Raw genomic sequence first — 20,615 nt, 5'->3', positions numbered from 1 at the left:
AGCAGGGGCTTTTTTCTTTCACCTCTCAGTCCATGGTAATAGACACAGAGTGCATCGTGTCAATGGAAATCCATGCCTCTTGTGGGGGAAAACATATCACAGAGTTTAAATAGGGGGGAATGTGGAGTTGCAGGTCACTGTGTCTTGAAACCGCTTTAATATGAAATGTCAACACCAGCCTACTCCGATACCCTTATGTCTAAATAAAGGGACAGATTACTAAATTAAACATGATTGAACTCCCTCAGTGTCCCTTTTCTGTGGACCCAGATGGCACTAGGATCTACGCTTCAGCGAGGTATATGAATAATAATAAATAATAATTAGAATTGCTTCAACAGGAAGTCCTCAACAGGAAGTATGAGCTTAGCCTTCACATGGCCCTCCTGTCTGTTCATAGTCTACTTTGACGTCTGTTTGGCTCAGTTTTGCATCTCAAATTAGGGCTATTGTCATGCCTGGTCAGGCGTGGCAGTGAAAAACTAGGAAACCCCTGCAGGGAATGGACGATGCAAGACTTTAAGCAAACTACGGGACAATACTAACAAACAATACAAACTGGGCTGCAAAAAAAAAAAAAAACAGCACTGAAGGATATTCCTTGTGTATGAGGTTAAGGAGAGGAAAGTGGCTGCAGTGTGCATGCATAGCTGCTCTCTGGAATCTCTGGACCGGACCCCTGGACGGGACCCCCAGGGGACACCAGGCGCTGGAAAAGGGGCCGGCCTGAGTGCTGGCGAGGCAGCTCGGCGCGGGGACAGGCCTTACTGGGATGCCCACGGGGCCTGGGATCCAGCTTGTCAGGGAAACGGGCATGAAACTCCTGGACCAGGGCTGGATTTAGGACATGGCTGGCCGGGATGCAGGAGCGTTCCTCAGGGCCATACCCCTCCCAATCATGGCATTCTACCCCCTAGTCTTCTGGAAAACAGCACCTCCCTGACGGTGTATGCTGGGGACCCCATGACGTCCAAGGGAGCAGGAGGCGCGCCTGGAGGCAACGCCTCGTCCAGGGGACCTTCAAAGGCTTGAACAGAGAAACATAGAACGAGTTGTGCACATGTGAATAAGGGGGGAGCTTAAGCTTGTAACAAACATTGTTAATCTTATGTGTGATGTGATGAAACGTATGGGCCTGTGTTCTTAGCATGGAGCTTGTGAAGAGGATCCCCAGCCTTCATGTCCCATGTGGAAAGCCATACACGGTCCCCAGGCTCGTAGGCTGGGGTCTTCCCCCTCGGCCTGCCTTTTCCTTGTATCACGCAGGAAGGTTTGGATGTGCTGGTGTGTGGAGAACCAGGCTGAGGCGCATCCAGGCGTCGACTGCCAGTACCGGGGTCTCTGTGGCGGTCCAAGGGGCCAGGGCTGGTTGGTAGCCCAAGATTACCTGGTAGGGCATGAGGCCAGTGGTGGCTCATCTTAGGGAATTTTGGGCCATCTCGGCCCAGGCGAGATACTTGGACCAGTCACTGGGGTACTTAAAGCAGTAAGCCACCATGGAGTGCACATCCATGCACATGCGCTCCCACCAGTATTTCGGGAGAGGATCTGGAACGTCCGATCATAGGTCCGATCCGTTGGACATGAGGCAGGTACCGCTGTACTGGTGAGGGCCTGGGCAATGTTGTTGTCTATGTCCCTTAGTGTTTCTGGAACCTGGCCTGTAGGTGATGGTGAAATGAAACCACCTGGCCTGGCAAGGGTTGAGTATCTTGGTCTGATGTAGTTACTCTAAGTTCTTGTGGTCCATGATTACCAAAAAGGGGAATGTTACCCCTTCTAACCAGTGACGCCACTCACTTATGACCATCTTGACCGCTAGGAGTTCTCCTACCGCGTAGTTGTGCTTGGTCGCCGTCGTTTTTTGTCATTGTCGTTTTTAGTTTGTCATTATCCCTGTGTCTTTGGGAGAGGACAGCTCCCACCCCAGCGTCAGAGGCATCCACCTCCACCGTGAACATCTCACGGGGTCAGGGTGCTTCAACAATGGGGGCAGAGGTGAAGATGCGTTTAAGTGCCAAGAAGGACTCCTCCATCTGTGGAGTCCAAGACACCCTCTTTGGGGCCCCTTTTAGGAAGGACGTGTAGAGTACTAGATGGCTAGCGTACTGACATCTCGTTTGCAGCAGCGGTAAAAGTTGGCAAAGCCCAGAAAAAGGTGGATTTCTTTAACCATGGAAGGAGTGGGCCAATCAAGAACAGCCTGGACCTTGGCTTGGTCCATAAGCACACCTTGTTCGCTAATGATTTACCCTAGGAAGCTGACCCTGCACAGCTGGAAAGCGCAGGTTCACATACATATGGTTAGCCCTGAGTTTGGTCAGGACCCGGCGGGCATGCTGTATGTGAGTGGGCAGATCAGGAGAGTACACCAAAATGTCATCCAAAAAGGCCACCACAAAGTGCACAGGACGTCATTGGTGAGTGACTGGAAGATGGTGGGGGCGTTGGTCAGGCCATAGGGCATGGCCTGGTACTGATAATGCTCCCTGGTGGTGAGAAAGGCTGTCTTCCACTCATCCCCCTCTCTGATGCACACTAAATTAAGTAGGGTAGTCAATACATGGACTAAGACCCTCCCCCCCCCCCCTTCTTCTTGATGGAAAAAGAAACATAAGGCCACAGGGGACTCCATCGCCCATTCCTCACCAACCCCCAGTGGAAACACTTACTGTGTTCCAGGGGGTTGTGTGTGGGCTCTCTGTGTATGGACTGAGCACTCCACAGTAGAAACGGCGCCCCTCCTGTGCCCTCCGATGATGTTCTTCTGGCGTGATTCCGAAGCAGAGGGGGCTGTCAACGGGGGGTGGTCTTTGTGAATGGTGGGAGGTGAAACTGGGTCTTGGCCAAGGTCTGAGACCTGGATGAAGTGGTTTGACTCAGGAGGTGTTCGAGTCGGATGGCTAGAGAGGCCAGTTGGTTAAGGTTGAGCTCATCACGACACGCCAACTCCCTCTGCATCCGTGGGTTTAACCCATCGCGAAACATGGTTGAAAGAGCTGCCTGATTCCACCTGCTACTGAGTGCGGAAGTCGAGGGCATAGCAAGCGACTGAACAATCACCCTGAGTCAACCGCAGAAGTAGATCGCCTTTTGAGAGCCCTTCCCTTGGGTGCTGAAACATCCCCTTGATGCAAGCTCCTTTTTTACATCTCTTCCCATGTAGCTGGACCAGGTGGCTAACAGTCTCAGACATGCCCACCAACGTTTGAATGTCGTCATGCCTGGTCAGGCGTGGCAGTGAAAAACTAGGAAACACTTGCAGGGAATGGATGATGCAAGACTTTAATAAATAAAGGCTGGATAACACAAGATGGGATAAATCAAGGCAGCAGCAAACTAAGAGACAAAACTTAGGAACAATACAAACCTGGGACTGGGATGAGCAGCTTGAGTTTTAACAGCCACTTTTCACCTCGCACCTGGAAATACATGAGCTGCCGGGACGTCTGACCTAAACACAAACACAAGAAGTGACTTTGACACTCAATATATATATTGAACAGATCATTTGAATCTGTTCTTTATTTAAAGTTGAAACCCCGCTGATTAGACTAACAGAGATGTGTTGACTTTGAAAATATGAAATGTAGACAAAATATGACTGTACTTAGAATACAGGACTGGGGAATGTGATTTCTATTGGTAGCCCTTTTCAGAATATTGAATAGGTGATTTAAATATGTAACAAATAAGTAACAAAATTTTAAATAAATAAAAATACATTTATGCTAAAAACTTCATAACTTTCCATTATTTTCCACCAATCCACCTTTGCTGCCATGCAAAAACCAATGTATCTCTAAAATGATATTTGAAATGATACTCCATTTTTTAGCTTTCAATGGAAGTCAATTTAAAAAGATTTTATTCCAAGTCATGTTGGAACTTTTTGTATTGGTCTATGCATCATGCATTTTTACACTTAGTAGGTAGGAAATGTCATGTTACCATGTAAGCATCAAAAAAACATTTTATATTCTGTTGAACAAGTTCTAAAAAATGATGTTTGGGAGGAGGAACATGCCTTAAGCCCCTCCTCCTCATAATCAAACCATATATGAAATTCTGTCTTGCCCTGCCATGTCCATGATGAGGTTTTGTGCCCCACCATCAGCCTGTCACCTCCATTTAACTTTAGCTACTTATCAGAGAGGAGATCTGACCTACTAGCACAAGCAGAAGCCAACTGAACTCCAGTTATCCCCCCTCTTACAGTCTCCTCCAACATTATCATATTTCGATGGCATGATCCAAACTCACAATCTAATACACCCCCCCTCCCAACACACCCCACATACCAACACCACAGTTTCTTTTAGAAAAAGGGTTGAGTATAACTGGTCTGAGAGATACATATATAAGGTTAACAAGTACAGATTTAGAAGACGAAAAGCACCGTTATAATGCCTTCATACCCAAATGACATCACCCTGTCAAGAGCTTGTAGACTCTTTGTACAAGAACAGCACTCCAAAATGCTATGGAGTCTATGTTAGTCTGGCTGTAAAACACTGCAGGTTACAGTAAACTTACCTTTGCTGTTGACTTGTTCTCTGTCTGCCATGGAGCTGATTTGGAGTGGGCCGAATGTTTTATATTAAGAGGAGAGAGAAAACTGCTGCAGTTGTGCCTCAGTAAGATGGCTGTGAGACTACAGTGCTACTTCCTCATGTAGACGATGATGATTGTGGCCTTTACTGCACACTCCTTTAGGCTAACCATTGCACTTAATGAACAGACATTACAGCACAATTGTAACTAAAATGCAGTGACAACTACTACCCTATAAGTCTCACCTGATAGCAAAAATGTCTAATAATCCAAAATATCTGAAATAATAATAATAATGATAATTATAATAATAATAATTTTGTAATTATAAGCAAATGTAGCAATAATAAGCAAAAATGTAGCAACAATAAGCAAATGTCTTACAAAACTTCCCATATTTGAGTCTATATATATTTATATTATAATGTTAGTTTCTCAGATTATTAACCTGCAAAACATGTGAAGTCGAGTCACATCACACATTTAAAAGTGTGAAGTTGTTTCACACTAATGAATGCACAAAACAATCCTTCAAGTACAACACCACCCAGGACGCCTGTAAGTAAATGCCAATGAAGAAGCTTTATTAATGACAAAAGGGGAAAATTTCTCTCCTGGAGCTCACAGAGCCTAACATCAACCTTATTCTGAAAAAATGAGTTTTCTTATCTGCCCACAAAAGTCTCAGATTGTGTTCACCCTGTCTCACTCCAGAGTTCACAACACAGCTCCGTCCCCAGCTCCAGTCTTTTCCGCCATACTGAATCCTCTTTATTTCAAATCATCCGTCACTTCCTGTTTTCCAGTTCCACAGCTGATCATCATGAACTGACATCATCCCATCACAAGCCCTGTATCCCAGTTCTGCTGATTAGCCTTCACAAACAAAGACAACATAGACAGAGTACAGTTCTTCAACCAACCCATCAGTTTGAAGATGGTAGGGAGATTCATTACTAGTGGGAGTTTAATAGTCTGCACAAGTCTTCGAACAGATGGGATTAAAAGTTTCTCCCCTGATCATTATCTACACTGTGAGCTGCACATACCTACAATCACACTCTTCTGCTAACACCTCTGAAACAGTTTTGGCTTCTTGGTTGAATAAAGAAAATGCCTCTATCTTGCCCCTATAGTATATCTATATTCTGTGGAGTTGACTGTAAAGGACCCAGGATATCTAAAGGCTCTTGTTGCATAGGTTCTAACTGTTGGAAAAAGAGGGTCACATGGGACTGGACAAAACCAAACTTCTGAACCCCCAAATGCCCCCCAGTAAGATAATTGTGCAGCATAGTGGAATCATACACTGTCTGCTGAGCTGTCTGAACCACTGCAGGCTAAATGGGTCTGATGGTCACACTGGCACCAGACTTGCTCATCCTATATTTGCAGTTGGCCACACCTGGGCATATTCCTGTAGCAAGGGATATTTGTAAAGAACTAAGGATGACTAAGGTGCTAAATGAATGAGTTTGGTTTGTATCAATCTCATAAAGAATTGAATGAGGTGGATTTTGGGAGAGCTCATTTTTACTAAATTCAACTTTGTCATTATACTAATACAGGCTTGTACAGTACAACCAGGCACTGTTAGGCTAAGTCTCCAGTGCAGAAGAGGTAGGAAATACAATAGTACAAGGTCAATAGACAAAACATGAGACCGGCTGCATAGACAATATGTACAAAGACCATAAGTACAATAAATACAAAAAGACACAAATACAAACATGTGCATGTGCAAATGTGTAAACACCAACCGATTATCCCTCAACAAATCCCTTATTGCTAACATTTGAGTTGGAAGTAAAGTAACCCCCTTCTCATGCAGTTATAACTGTTCGACCAGATCATCAATGGCCCAGTGTGTTGGTGTTTACTCCCTGTATTGGCTCTCTGTTCACTCACATCACAATATTTATTTTAGTACAGGGAGGGATTAGAGGGTCTATAGTACACATGGTATTTTAGTACAGGGAGGGATTAGAGGGTTTATAGTACACATGGTATTTTAGTACAGGGAGGGATTAGAGGGTTTATAGTACACATGGTATTTTAGTACAGAGAGGGATTAGAGGGTTTATAGTACACATGGTATTGTAGTACAGGGAGGGATTAGAGGGTTTATAGTACACATGGTATTTTAGTACAGGGAGGGATTAGAGGGTTTATAGTACACATGGTATTTTAGTACAGAGAGGGATTAGAGGGTTTATAGTACACATGGTATTGTAGTACAGAGAGGGATTAGAGGGTTTATAGTACACATGGTATTTTAGTACAGGGAGGGATTAGAGGGTTTATAGTACACATGGTATTTTAGTACAGGGAGGGATTATAGGGTTTATAGTACACAATGTATTTTAGTACAGAGAGGGATTAGAGGGTTTATAGTACACATGGTATTTTAGTACAGGGAGGGATTAGAGGGTTTATAGTACACATGTTATTTTAGTACAGGGAGGGATTAGAGGGTTTATAGTACACAATGTATTTTAGTACAGAGAGGGATTATAGGGTTTATAGTACACATGGTATTTTAGTACAGAGAGGGATTAGAGGGTTTATAGTACACATGGTATTTTAGTACAGAGAGGGATTAGAGGGTTTATAGTACACATGGTATTTTAGTACAGAGAGGGATTAGAGGGTTTATAGTCCACATGGTATTTTAGTACAGAGAGGGATTAGAGGGTTTATAGTACACAATGTATTTTAGTATAGAGAGGGATTAGAGGGTCTATAGTACACATGGTATTTTAGTACAGGGAGGGATTAGAGGGTTTATAGTAAACATGGTATTTTAGTACAGAGAGGGATTAGAGGGTTTATAGTACACATGGTATTTTAGTACAGGGCGGGATTAGAGGGTTTATAGTACGCAGGAAATTTTAGTACAGGGAGGTATTAGCAGGGTTTGTAGTACACAGCCACAATCTACAGTGTGGTGTGCAAGCCGCAGACTTCAACAGATAACAGCGCTGAGAACTTTGAGAAACTGGACCACATGGAGGTGCTGGTTGTAATGTCTCCCTCTGCTGGCCTCAGTTGGAAGCTCAGGCACAGGCAAATGTGCAAGGCCTAAGCCCTTCACCTGGGGCTCATCTCCAGCACACAGGTGCTGTTCATGCTTGAACTGATTAGAACTCACTTAAAGCACCTCAGTTTGAAGTGCTCTTGGTGAAGTCACTGCTTCTTTACCAATCCTGGAAGTTGCCTGGCTGGTTCCTGACCTCTGCCTGTCCTGACACTGTCTATGCAGCCTGCCTCCACCTTTGGCAGCAGTGAAGGGCGTCACTCCTCACCACCCGTCTATCCTTGCTTTTTATTTATGCAGACCGGAGCAGAGGTGAGTGCTCGTGTTATTTGTCCCACTTTTCTGAATCTGAATTTTCTTTATACCGCCCTCAGGCCAGGCCATTCTCTTCAGGTGTCCTCATGTGGGTTTCTTCCACTAGCCTTGGTAACCACCATGCACTAGCTTAAGCTATACTCTCATGGTAATTGCTTCACAGAGGAACAGTGAGGTTCAGCCATATGCTCTAACTACTCAGGCAGGACCCTAGATAGTGAGATTGTTGATTTAGTGAGAGTGCTAGGGAGCATGGAGTCATAGCACTTACCCTGTAGGTGAGCCAAGGTCAGAGAAGAGCAGATGAGATGGACCTCGTTCCACAAAACCAGAACTTCCAATCACTTTTCAAGATGTACTAATGACTCCTCAAAGCAACTCTACCTAACACACTCCTGCCTTTACAGAGAATCAATAGACTTAAACCACAAAATCCATAAAATAATGTCATGGAAACTAGGAAGGATACTGAGAATGCAAAACAGAGAGGAAAAAGCCAGGCTGTACACAATGCTCCCTTTATTTCTGAACATTTTATTAGTACAATAAAGATAATTTCAGTCTTTCAGCTATTTTAAGTCCACAAATGTCAGACAAACAACCAAACAAGCATTTTCACACTTATAGAGGATGACTGAACATGACTTGCTGTTTGGTTTACGACAATATAAAGCCATCAATATCAAAGCATGACAACCTCTTACACATTAAAATGAAATGAAATGATTGAGAGTAAGACCTTCAAATAACTTGATCTTTTTAAAAGCTGTCTCTGCTGGATGATCATGTAAATTGCTACAATACAGGGATGTTTATATAAATAGATGCTGTCAAAAAACCCTTAGCTTTTAAATAGACATCAGTGTAAAAAGCTTTTATTCCAAGTCATTTTGAAGCTTTTCTATTGGTCCAGTCATGATGAAATTTTAACACAATGTAAAGAACAACCAGATTCACATTGTTAGTGAAAAAGTGAAAAAACAAAAATGGAGACACAAGGTTTTTGCATGAGAGCATCAACATGTTAAGGGCTACTCTGATCATTTTAACAAATATAAATAATGAAAGGAAAACCCTTGACCCTCTACCTTGCTGTCATATTAGTCATTCAATTTTGTCCCCTTAAATTGGAGCTTTTGCTTCACAGACATGTTTGAAATTTCTATAATATCCATCACATAATGCATCGAATAAATAATAAGTGTCAGTGGTTAATTGCATCAGACCACAGTTCCCACTCCAGTCATCATACTGGTGTCTGAAGAACAAGAGAACAGAAATAATAGATTACTCTTCACACAGGGATCCGTTCTCAGAAACACATTAAAACACTGGAGTGAGATTTCTAGAACTTTATATTAATGTTAAAATGTTAGACTAAGCTCTAAGAGCAGATCAGTGGTGTGTTTTCAGTGGTGTCTGAAACCTACATTTGTGTCTTACTGAGTTTTGTTCCGTCTAACCAGCGCCAGTCTCCTTCCTTCACAGCTTTAGTCAGACCAATCCAGTAGTACTCGTTGTAAGTACCCAACGTTTTTATGAAGTCCTGTAACAGAAATATGCTACTCCTATATTTACGCCAGTATAGAAATTAACAGAATCAGCTGAAATTATGATAATTATGCTAAGTAACAGAGGACCCTGGATCACATTCATAAAACGCTTCAGGTTGTTTGTGTTTTTGGGTTTGGGCCAGATGTCTGGTTTAACTCACAAACACCTCTTCTATGGAAAGCACTGAGTCACTGGTGTGTTTGTAGTTTACCTGTTCTTACAGCACTTAGAGCAGAGCAGTTCACTAGATACTGAACAGTGCACATCTATATAAAATGGTACTGAAATAAACAGTGTTAATCCCCATCCCTACCTCTTTCAGTGCACACTTTGAGGATTATAATTAATGGTGAATCATGAGATCAGTGAGATTTTGCTGAACTGATATACTTCTTGTACATGAAGCATTTTTGGTGTGAAACAACTTGGATACACATTTACAGATAAACATCTGACGTCTTCAGTTCTTTACTCTCAGAAAAAGAGCATGTTTTATAAAATAATCAGGGTTATATTTTCATATATAGTATCTCAGTGGAGCTGGTTATATGTGAAGAGGTAGATCTGACCTGTCAGAGTAGAAGTGACCTGACAGAAGTAGGACATAAAAACTTTACAATACAACATGAGGTACAACCACAAATACACACACACACACACACACACACACACACACACACAGAAATCCTTTATGGAGAAATTACACTACACTGCTGAGCTCCTACACTACTCCCTTACAAGCTTGAAGGAGGTCAGTCAAAATAGGAGAAGAGCAGCTAATGTACAGTCTGAGAGTGGACCTCATTCCACAATGAGATCTTCAGAAATGGCTGAACACCCTATTCAAATTAACCTACTGACTACAAGCAACTCAGACTTCAGTGTGTGAGAGAGAACTGATACACTGACATCATTCATTTAACAGCTATCAGTTGGACCAGTTTTGTTCTAACAAACAGCAGTAGCGGTCTCGCCTTAATAATATCCTATCCACAATCTCAAGAATAATATTCTGTGGGACGAGTGTTAAAGTTATATCTGTCTTTGATGCTGTGAATCTGAAATGATCTCTTTCATTACTACCTTTTTATTCAATAAATGTTTCATTCTTTATAAACTGGCATCTCTTGTGTGAGTGTATACAAAGAGACTGGGTTACTGAACAACAGAACTGTGAAAAGTGAGACTGATTTTAACTGTTGTATTGTAGCAGTAGAAGTGATAGTAGTAGCAATAGCAGCGATATTAGTATAGAAGTAACCAGTTAGCATGTTAGTATTGCTAGCAGCAGTAAACGTAGTAGTAGTAGTAGTAGTAGTAGTAGTAGTAGAAGTGGTGGAGCAGTAGTAAAAGTGGTAGCAGTAGTATAGAAGGAGCAATAATATAAGTAGTTTTGTGGTAGTTTTAGTAGCAGTAGTTTAGTAGTTGTACTGTTAGCAGTAATAGTACATTAGTAGTTGTAGACATTGTACATTAATAGTAAAAGTGGTAGCAGTATCAAAAGAAGCAGTGGTATTAAAGAACTGGCAATATTACTAGTTTTGGAGTAGCATTAGTAGCAACAGTAATAGTAATAGCATATAAAAGTTGTGTAGTAGTAGAAGCGATAGCAGTAGCAACAGTAGTAGTTTCAGTAGTAGCAGTGGTAGTTGTTTAGTAGATTTATTAGTAGTAGTAGTAGTAGTAGTAGCTGTAAATGTGCTATCTTTCATGGTTCAATGACAGTTGTAACTACATTAACTTACACTGTACTCTCATAAATGAGCATTTCTCAACTAATCAGTTAATGAACACGCTGACTGTGCAACACAGCAGTTCTCTAGAGCAGGGTTGTGTACACTCTTTACCACACACACACACACACAGGCAAGGGTTAACCTACAAATGAGTCACATTTAATTACTCATCAAAGGCTTGGGGAGCCAGTTTGTTAACTCTTAGAACCATAAAACACTTAACTGATTAAAACAACAAGGATTTCACATCACTGCTTTCTCTGGTGGTATTTTAATTAGTCAGTGTTATGGAGTCACTGGCATTATGTATGATCATCATACCTTCTCTTCTTCACTTTCGATAATCAATAGGTCTCCTCCTTTAGCCCGACAAGCATGTCTACTAGCAGTCCAGGTCTTCCAATCAGTAGAAACGTAGTAGCACTTCCCTCTGAAGTACGTCCAGCTTTTAGCACAACAGACTTCATCCAAATTCCGAGCTGCAATTGTGTAATGGAAGACACTTCTTAGTGGTTATGATGTTCAGGTAAAATCAGGTAAATACAATCACATACTACAGGGCATGTGATCTTTAGAGAACTACTGTAAAACATCATAGAAATTATAACAGATCAATCTTTAAAAGTTCCCCTGATGAAATAATTATGGTAATTTCCTTCCCTGGCAGTAAATAATGTATTTTTTTGTACTTAAAAAAAGTCATATTTTTGCAAGTATGTGACATTCTTGATGTCGTGCAAATGCTGGTTTATTTTTAATTTTTTTTATATATATTTTTTTCTGTTAAAGGTTGAACTTTTATACAAGTTAAAACGTGAGACACATTTAGGATCATGTGTTTGCGTCTCTTTTCTTCAAGCTGTTTCATTATGTCGTCTTTTTCAGGAAGGTTAAGATAACTGTATTTCTGTGAGAGTGAGGCTCTGATTCTAACCTCTGCCTCACCAGACATCTTCAACCTCACTGAGACCTTTAGATGGGTGTCTAAAAGGTTCCATGTCATTTGGCCCATCACCAACAGGACCCAACATGAGACTCTGGGTTTTTTAGATGGCAAAAGACTCCCTGTTCATTCAAACAATGCCAAGCAGTCTCTCCTCTTGCTCCTCACATGCACTGAAAGCAGAAACACTAACCTTTCTTCTTTCTTCTTACATTCTGGTCCCCGTTTTTTCAAAACTGGACATTGATCGCATGGATGTGCTGGGTCTCTCCCAGCTACTGCTGGTGGAATCCTTTGTAGCTACTGGTGGAGCTGATATGCCAGGCTAAGGGAATATCTCATATTCTCTGTCTTAATGATTCACACTTCTTGCTGCTCCTGTTGGTCCGTAAAAGCTGTTCAGTTCTGCTATAATGACCACGAGCCAGAAGTGCAAAACTCACAATCAGGAGGGTAAAGTCTTTTCTCTGTGCCTTCTTCAGAGGCTAGCTTCTAGCCAAACACACCTAGTGCTGAAGCTCCAGCATTCCTCCAAGGAGTCTGCTCAAACATGTAGAGCAAACAAACTCCTGGGTATTTTTGATGGTTTCAACGAACAGCTGTCTGGATTTAGGAAAGTCTTGACCACGCAGGCTGTAGGAGGGGGCCTGTGCTTGTGCTACAGACAGACATTTTCTCTTTTATACAAGCGGGAAATCTGAGTGGTACCAACAAATGAGAGCCTTTATGGTTTTCTACTCCCAGTACTTCTTCGTTCCCAAGAAACATGGGGGCTTACATTCCATTCTGGATTTGTGTGTGCTCGGATTCAGAAGGTTAATGTCACAAAGTCTGTGCCATTTATAGATATTTACCCAAATTAAAGAAAATGTCTGAGGAGTGGCTCACTAGTTCCTCACGGCCCCTTGCAAACTCAGCGTGTCTTTATCAAGTGCATGGAGTCTGCACTAGCCCCACTAGGGGCTGCAGGCTTGAAAATGTAAACCTATTATAAACAATTGTTTTCTTGGCTCCCCATCTCACATCCAGACAGAGAAAAAAAATCCTGGTATCCCACCTCTCCAAGTTAAGATCCAACTGTTAAGAATGAGAGATATTCAGTGCTGGGTTATACATATGCTTGCACCACCACTGGAGCAACTGTGTCAGAGTATCAGAAGAGTGCTTAGCAATGGTGGAGAAATTCATTAGTTGTTGAAACTGGTACTACTCTGGTGGTGCTTTCAAGAAAGGTAGAATGCTTCTCTCTCTGGTTGGTGGCACGATTTTCAACTGCAGCACAGTGAACAGCATCTGGCCACAACACCTATGCTCTGACCACAAACGTTTTTTTGAGCTTCTAGCAGCCTGAGACACTTAACCCCCTCTCTCCCGTCACCCTCATGCATTCAGACAGCACTACAAAGATAGCATAAATAAACAGTCAGTGAGGCACGCGCTTCCTTTTACTTCACAAGCTGGCAAGCAAACCTCTTCTTTAAAGCAGCACATGCAAAGCCCTCATGACTCATGTGCCAGACTACATGAATGTGAGGGCTGATTTCCACTCCAAGGGTAATCTGCTTTATGAAGGCTGGAAGTTGCATTCACAGGTGGTAAAACAGATATGGTAAAAACCCTGAACATCTGGGTCTGTGGTTATAGTACTCTACCATACACCCAAGTATTCTCGGAAGAGGTGGGTCTGAGAGCAACTCTGCTGGTCGGACACTCAGGGGAAGTTTGTTCTACCACTTTGGTGCCAGAACAGACAAAAGCCTGGACTTGGCTTTGTAGGCCAGCGCCAGGGTTTGAATCTGATGCGGGCAGCTACAGGAAGCCAGTGAAGAGAACGCAGCAGTAGAGTGACATGGCTGAATTTAGGAACTTTGAAGTCAACCCTTGCCGCTGCATTCTGGATGAGTTGCAGGGGCCTGATAGTGTGCAGAGGGAGACCAGCAAGAAAAGAGTTGCAGTAGTCAAGTCTGGAAGTGACGAGAGACTGATCGAGCACCTGGGCTGGGGAAGAAGTGTCGAATTCAGCTTTAACTCTTCCTGGAAGGCTTTCCACAAGGTTTAAGAGTGGGTTCATGGGAATTTTACCATTCTTCCAGAAGCACATTTGTGGGGAAAGACACTGATGTTGGACGAGAAGGCCTGGCTCGCAGTCTCTGCTCTTAATTCACCAAAGGGTCTCTATCAGATTGAGGTTCAGGACTCTATGCAGGCCAGGCAAGTTCTTCTACATCAAACTTGCTGATCCATGTCTTTATGGACCTTGCTTTTTGAACTGGCGTGCAGTCATGTTGGAACAGGAAGAGGCCGTCCCCAAACTGTTCCCACAAAGCTGGAAGTATGAAATTGACCAAAATCTCTTGGTAAGGTGAAGCATTAAGTGGCCGAGCTCCTGAAAAACAACCCACTGTAAAATCCCCCCACCACCAAACTTTACACTTGGCACAATGCAGTCAGACAAGAACCCTTCTCCCGGCAACCACTAAAACCTGATTCATCAACTGGCTTGCCAGATGGAGAAGCGTGATTCGTCATTTCAGAGAATACATCTTCACCGCTCTAGAGTCCAGTGGCAGCATGCTTTACACCACTGCATCCGACACTTTGCATTGCGCTTGGTGATGTAAGGCTTGGATACAACTGCTCAGCCATGAAGGCTCTCTACGCACTGTTCTTGAGTTAATATGAAGGCAAGATGAAGTTTGGAGTTCTGTAGTGATTGTGCACAGAGGTCGCCAACTTTCTGCAGTCAATGTGTCTAAGCATCTGCATTAAATAGTTTCAATCTTTCAGATGAAAGACCTCCATCCTTCCACCGCCATGTTTTATTATTTCCATTTGCAACTTTGGCAACCCTAGTTACACCAGTTACTGAAAGCAAAGATGTGCATACTTTTTCTGGCAAAGACATTTTCTGTTGGGTCATTTTAATTCTTAATAAATAAATATAAAATGTTTGCATCATTTTTATAATTGGGTCAAATTTATGCAGAAATGTAAGTGGTTTATGGTTTAAAAATACAAGTGTACAAAGGTTCACATACTTCAGCAGAACTACGTCTCACCTTTAAGATTAGTGCACAGTTCATCATTCTTTGTCTGGAGCTGCTTAATCCTTTCATCTTTCTCTGGAAAATTAGGAAGTCACATTAACATCTTGTTATAATTGGAAATCGACGTGACTAACTGACATATTTAACACATTCAAAGTTAAAGGTACATTCAACACCGACTTCTGAATGCTAAAGAGTGCTATGAAGAGTAGAGTGGAGCTGGTTATGCCGGTGTTAGCACAGCAGGCTAATAACCTAGATTAACACACCACAGAGTGTAAGATTCTGTGTTTCTGTTGCAGAAGATGTTCAGCTAAATGATTACCCAAGTTCTTCAAGGTGAGACACACTCATTTACCTCATATACCAACAATATTAAACATTAAGTGTTAAAGTTATTCTTTTCTGTTTCAAGCTGCTTTATACAGTCATCTTTCACTGAAAAATCAAATCCACATCTCAATGCAAGTAAAGAGTAGACTAATAACAAACTGTCTGACAAACTAATGCAGATTTTTTTTAATAAACTAAATATCTATATAGTTTATATAAACATAACAAATAGTAATCGATTCATTGAGGTTATTTTGTAATTATAGAATTATATTGTTAGTTAATGAAAACTTACTTTTATTAAATTTATAGAAATATGTCTGAAATGTTTATACCCATGTTTATTCCCATGGAATAATGTAAGTGTTATGTCTTAAACAATTGATACTGAGAAAAAAAGATTTTAGTATGTCAGTGAAACCCAGGTGACTGTACCACAAGCCCAGACATTATTTGTACTTATAAATCATAATAACTGTATTAATTTTTAGTTATAAATTGTTTTTTAAAGAACTCATAATGTCATAATATAACCCGTAAAATATAACCTGTGTTGATAAATGTTTATGCATTATTGTTCTGCCCAGGTGCATACATAAACATTAATACATATTAAACAGTAATTACACTCCCAATACATTTTTTTTGTATTACCAATAGGAAGCTCATGTTTTCTAGTAATAAATGTTCAGTTTTATATAGTATCTCAACCTGTCCAAATAACATTGTGACTGTGGTCAGAGAGGTCTCTGCAGCGCTGGGATGACGTGGCTTAGTACTACAGAAATACTACATATCACAATATGCAAATCAGTCAACAAATATCTCCAGTTCTGATGACATCTGTCCCGTGTTATTTTGAACATGATGAGTTTGAAATATAATAAGGTATAAAGCATTTTTTGATAGACCCCTTACATGAATGAGAGATACATCTATGGGTTCCACCACTTTGTAGGACCACCACCAGTACTATAAACTATTTACTCTCCCAAAGCAGGACAGAATAGATGAGAAACCAGTGTTTACAGTAGGTAAAATGCAAATGATGTACATGCTGAGCAGGAAAGTAAAATTGGATCTCATCTGGTCACGCTGGGGATGCATTTTAATGACAAGGATAAGCAGAATCCAGTTAAAGTATGTCCATATACTGTCTGGATACAGAATGTTAATGCCAGTGGTAAACAGACGCTAGGGGTTTGGTTATTGTTAAGGGAATGTGGGGATTCCAATTTGCATAATCTTGCAAACACCTTTCCACCACTATCCTGCTTACATTTTGTTTTTGAACGTTATTCAAAATATTGAACGTTAATTATTTGAAATATGCAGAGCAGAACAACAAGCTATTTATTGTGACATTGATACATTGAAAATCCCACTGGCTTGTTTAATAATCAATTAAGCATAAATTTAAGCATTAAGTTACACATAAATTGAACACTTACTTGGATAGAGCTATGAGGTGGAGCTGATTAAGCTTGTTAGAATAGCAGGCTACAACCCTACCTTAACACACCATTGAATGTTAGATTCTTGAAGTTTCTTATTACTGTCAATTTTCTCTGAAAAGTCAAATCAACATGTTACTTCAAATGAAGATTAGACTCAGAGGCACTGTCAGGGATTTTGGGCCTCATGAAAAGATATTACACTGAGCTCCACAGCACCCATCCACCATTTAAGGGGTTAAACAGATGTTGTACTCTCAATCTGCACCAATGAACAAGAACAGGAAAATGTGGTCATGTCTACATTAACCAGACATGTCTATATTTAGCAGATAGAGCCTTTGGTAGAAAGTGATCTCATCATTGTTCAGTACAACTCCATCTACACATCATTTTAAGTTATTCTAAAGTCACTTAGTTGGGGATTATTTAAAAGAGCTGCAATTCTTAGTTTCTCTTATATTTACCAACTGCACTTTGCCATTGATATTAAATAAACACTAGTAGTAATGTAACGTGAAACAAATCTCTCCAGCATTTTCAATACGACTTCTGCCATTGCATGTTTCTCTCTTGTTGTTTAACCCCTTGGCTGGTGGGCCAAAAGTGTTATTACAAACTATTACCAAAGACCAGCTCCACCAGTTTGTACAGAAGTCTCTGTAGTTACTGAGTAATACACCTTAGTGTGTAATAAGTCTTGCAGTGTAAAGGATTTAAAGATGCTTGATGCTGTTTCCAAAATTGAACAAAACACTCTAAAGTAGGAAGCATGTTTGAGTTGCTAAGAGTGAAGTCATATTTTAGGGATGCACATTTAAAATGCTGCCTGTGCAAACGCTCACTTCCCCCTTCTCACTCACTTCTGACAGAGAGTAAGTAGTTCAGGGTAAGATTGTTTTATAGCTTTTCTCTGTCTGATGCAGTTTTTCTTTTGATAAATTACACATTTCATTACACCTTCAGTTAGTCTGTTGTTTTTGTGTTACATGTTTAATGTAGTAAAAGTAAAGTTGTGTCTCACCTTTGATTAGTTTATTCACTTCTTCTTGAAGCTTCATATTGTCTTTATTCTCTGAAAAGTCAAATCAACACATTACTTCAAATGAAGATTAGTCTCACATCTTTTCATGGGGCCCAAAATGGCCCCTGGCAGAGCCTATCACACCTAGGCCCACAGCTCTACGAATTCTATCAGAATACTCAGCTAATACATTTAGAACATTAGAAAATGAATTTCTCAGACTGTCAGACTTTATTTTTTTCTACTTCATGCGAGTATGAATCTACACATCACTCATTACACGTTAAGCCTCACCTTTAAGAACTGCTTGATTGTTTCATCTTTTTCATCTTTAAACACTCCTCACTGTCTCTGACTGGGCTGGCAAAATAACTGCCCCAAACCGTTTGGGAAGTTATTGCCATCTAGAGGTCAGGCATAGAGTCTGTCACCTCAGTGAGAAGGTTGGATGTAGCTACAGGTAGCTGAAGCAGAGTCGGTTCAAGTTAGGAAGCTAGCTAAGGTAGCTAACTATTCAGAACATTCTTTTAAAGAAATGGACCACAGCCCTCATCTACAAAAAACGATGTGTCAGGTGAGTCAGCAGTGAGGGAGGTGGAGGTGAATATATTCCACATCCTAATAAACTTTACAAAAGATAGCTGTAGTTACTGTGTCGAAACTAACTTAAGCAAACTAAACAAGATAATAACATTTATTTAACTTTGTGTAATATTAAAACAACATTTGTTGCCTAAATGTAAATAATTTAGTTTATACGTTCCTGTTAACTTGGATAGACATTACACTAAGATGTAGCACCTCTTCAAACCCTGCTAGTACATTGAAAATATAGTTTTAGTGTAAATATATACATTTCTTTATATATCATTTAAAAACAGAATTGTTATGCCTGCCATTAATGAGCTTTAGTATAAATATACCATTTGTCAAGTATTTTTGTAAGACAACTCTGGTACACCTCCTTGTCCATCTCATCTGCTCTGCTTATCATCTAGGAGAACTTTGTAGTCCTTCAGTTTCTCTGCATGTTGCATAAAGTGTCCTATATAATCAGTGGAGCTGAAAAACTGATCATGTGTAATTAATAACATCTAGTGGCTGGTGAGTGTATGTGTGTGTATAAACATATAAAGTGTGTGTTCTTGAGGTGTACTTTATCACACAGAAGACTCAGGGGAAGTCAGGGGATATAAGGTTATGGACAGTTGGACTAAGCCCGGGATGTTTAAAATGTCTGGCTCCTTCCCTGGACACCAGCTCTCCTGGACTGCCGTTACTGCTGCTTTATCTCAGTGTTTCCCAAACCTGGTCCTAGAGCCATACTGCCCTGCACATTGTAGAGTGTTTCCTCTTTAAACAGCCATATCAACACAACTATGATCACACTACGCTGGAGTTAGCCATTAGCCTAGCATGTACCCACTAGCTGTGTCTCTGCCTCCTCTCACACTGCTTTCATGTCCCCTCTTTCAGCCAGCAGGCTGAGGCAATGCCGTGACCCATAGAAGGCCTAGGGTCTGGTGATGGTATTTATTAGTTGGACCAGTTGTGTTGGAAGCAGGGGAAGTGCAGAGCAGTGTGCCAGGACCAGAGTTGGGAAACGCTTCTCTAGCTAAAGGCGAATGTAGAAGAGTTATGTACACATGAGTCCATTAAGAGAGTGACCAGAGTCCAAGCTGATGTCAAGTGACGTGAATTAAACCAAGTGCTCTACCTTAAACTTTGTGATTTAATGGCAAGCAGACATTATAATTGTGGAGGTCATACACTCTTTAAAGAATACACAACCAGCTAGCAGATTGTTTTTGCAACATTTTTCAGGCATTTCACTGATGTTGCTGAGATTTAAACGTCATGAGGAGTTTTTTTTATTTTTATAAGTGATGCAGAATTTACCACGTATTATGTGTATTATGCCACATATTGAATATCAGTCCTAGAAGCTCCATGGTAAAGACATACTTTTGCTGCTATTGATCGACTTTCAATCTCTGATCTCTGCAGTCTCATTAAAGTATCCCAGGAATGTTTCTGTAATTTCAGAACATAATCTCATCTTAGATTATTAGCAGATTCCCTTTCTCAATAAGATTCGTCATTTGAGTTTACTGTACTGCAATTGTCTTTACAATATTTGTGATTAACAATCTAAAGAGAAACTTACCGGAGAGGATCCAGGAGTAATTCTTCAAATCATCATTGTGCTCAGGCAGGAGGCAGTCATGCTTTTCCCCAAAGTTCTGGATATGAGCTTTAGGTTTAATCATAGCAACAAATGTAAGTTATAAGTTGTGAATTCTGAGAATTGGTGTGAGTTTGAGAAGTGATGTAAAAAATATTTTGAACAGCTGATAATGAAGCATGTCTAAGAAGCAGAATAAAACTTTGAATGTTTAATAAAGCCTCTGGTGAAAGCAATTTAACCTTGAACCGCTACATTACATGATACATAGATGTGGTGAAAAAGTTATTGATGTTTGGGGTAATTTATCTGTTGAACCTTTAGTCAAGCTTGAAGGTGTCAGTTTTGGAGTAGGGGCTTTTTTCTTTCACCTCTCAGTCCATGCTAATAGACACAGAGCGCATCGTGTCAATGGAGGGAAATCCATGCCTCT

The 20,615-nt window shown here is 40.9% G+C and overlaps 1 protein-coding gene across 1 annotated transcript; it reads right to left on the bottom strand.

Moving 5' to 3' along the window:
* Positions 1-9,126: 9,126 nt before the first annotated feature.
* Positions 9,127-20,305, bottom strand: LOC140562346 (CD209 antigen-like protein A). Its single transcript, XM_072687894.1, has 6 exons — positions 20,165-20,305; positions 17,998-18,048; positions 15,199-15,261; positions 11,518-11,675; positions 9,350-9,452; positions 9,127-9,164 (listed from the first exon to the last, which is right to left on the bottom strand). Exons 1-6 carry the CDS (start codon positions 20,265-20,267, stop codon positions 9,127-9,129), a joined length of 516 nt encoding a protein of 171 aa, XP_072543995.1. The 5' UTR covers positions 20,268-20,305.
* Positions 20,306-20,615: the final 310 nt, after the last annotated feature.

Source organism: Salminus brasiliensis, chromosome 9 (assembly GCF_030463535.1).
Source record: "Salminus brasiliensis chromosome 9, fSalBra1.hap2, whole genome shotgun sequence".
Taxonomy (NCBI): domain Eukaryota; kingdom Metazoa; phylum Chordata; class Actinopteri; order Characiformes; family Bryconidae; genus Salminus; species Salminus brasiliensis.
The sequence above is the reverse complement of the archived record's forward strand: the minus strand, read 5'-3'. Positions and strand labels throughout refer to the sequence as shown.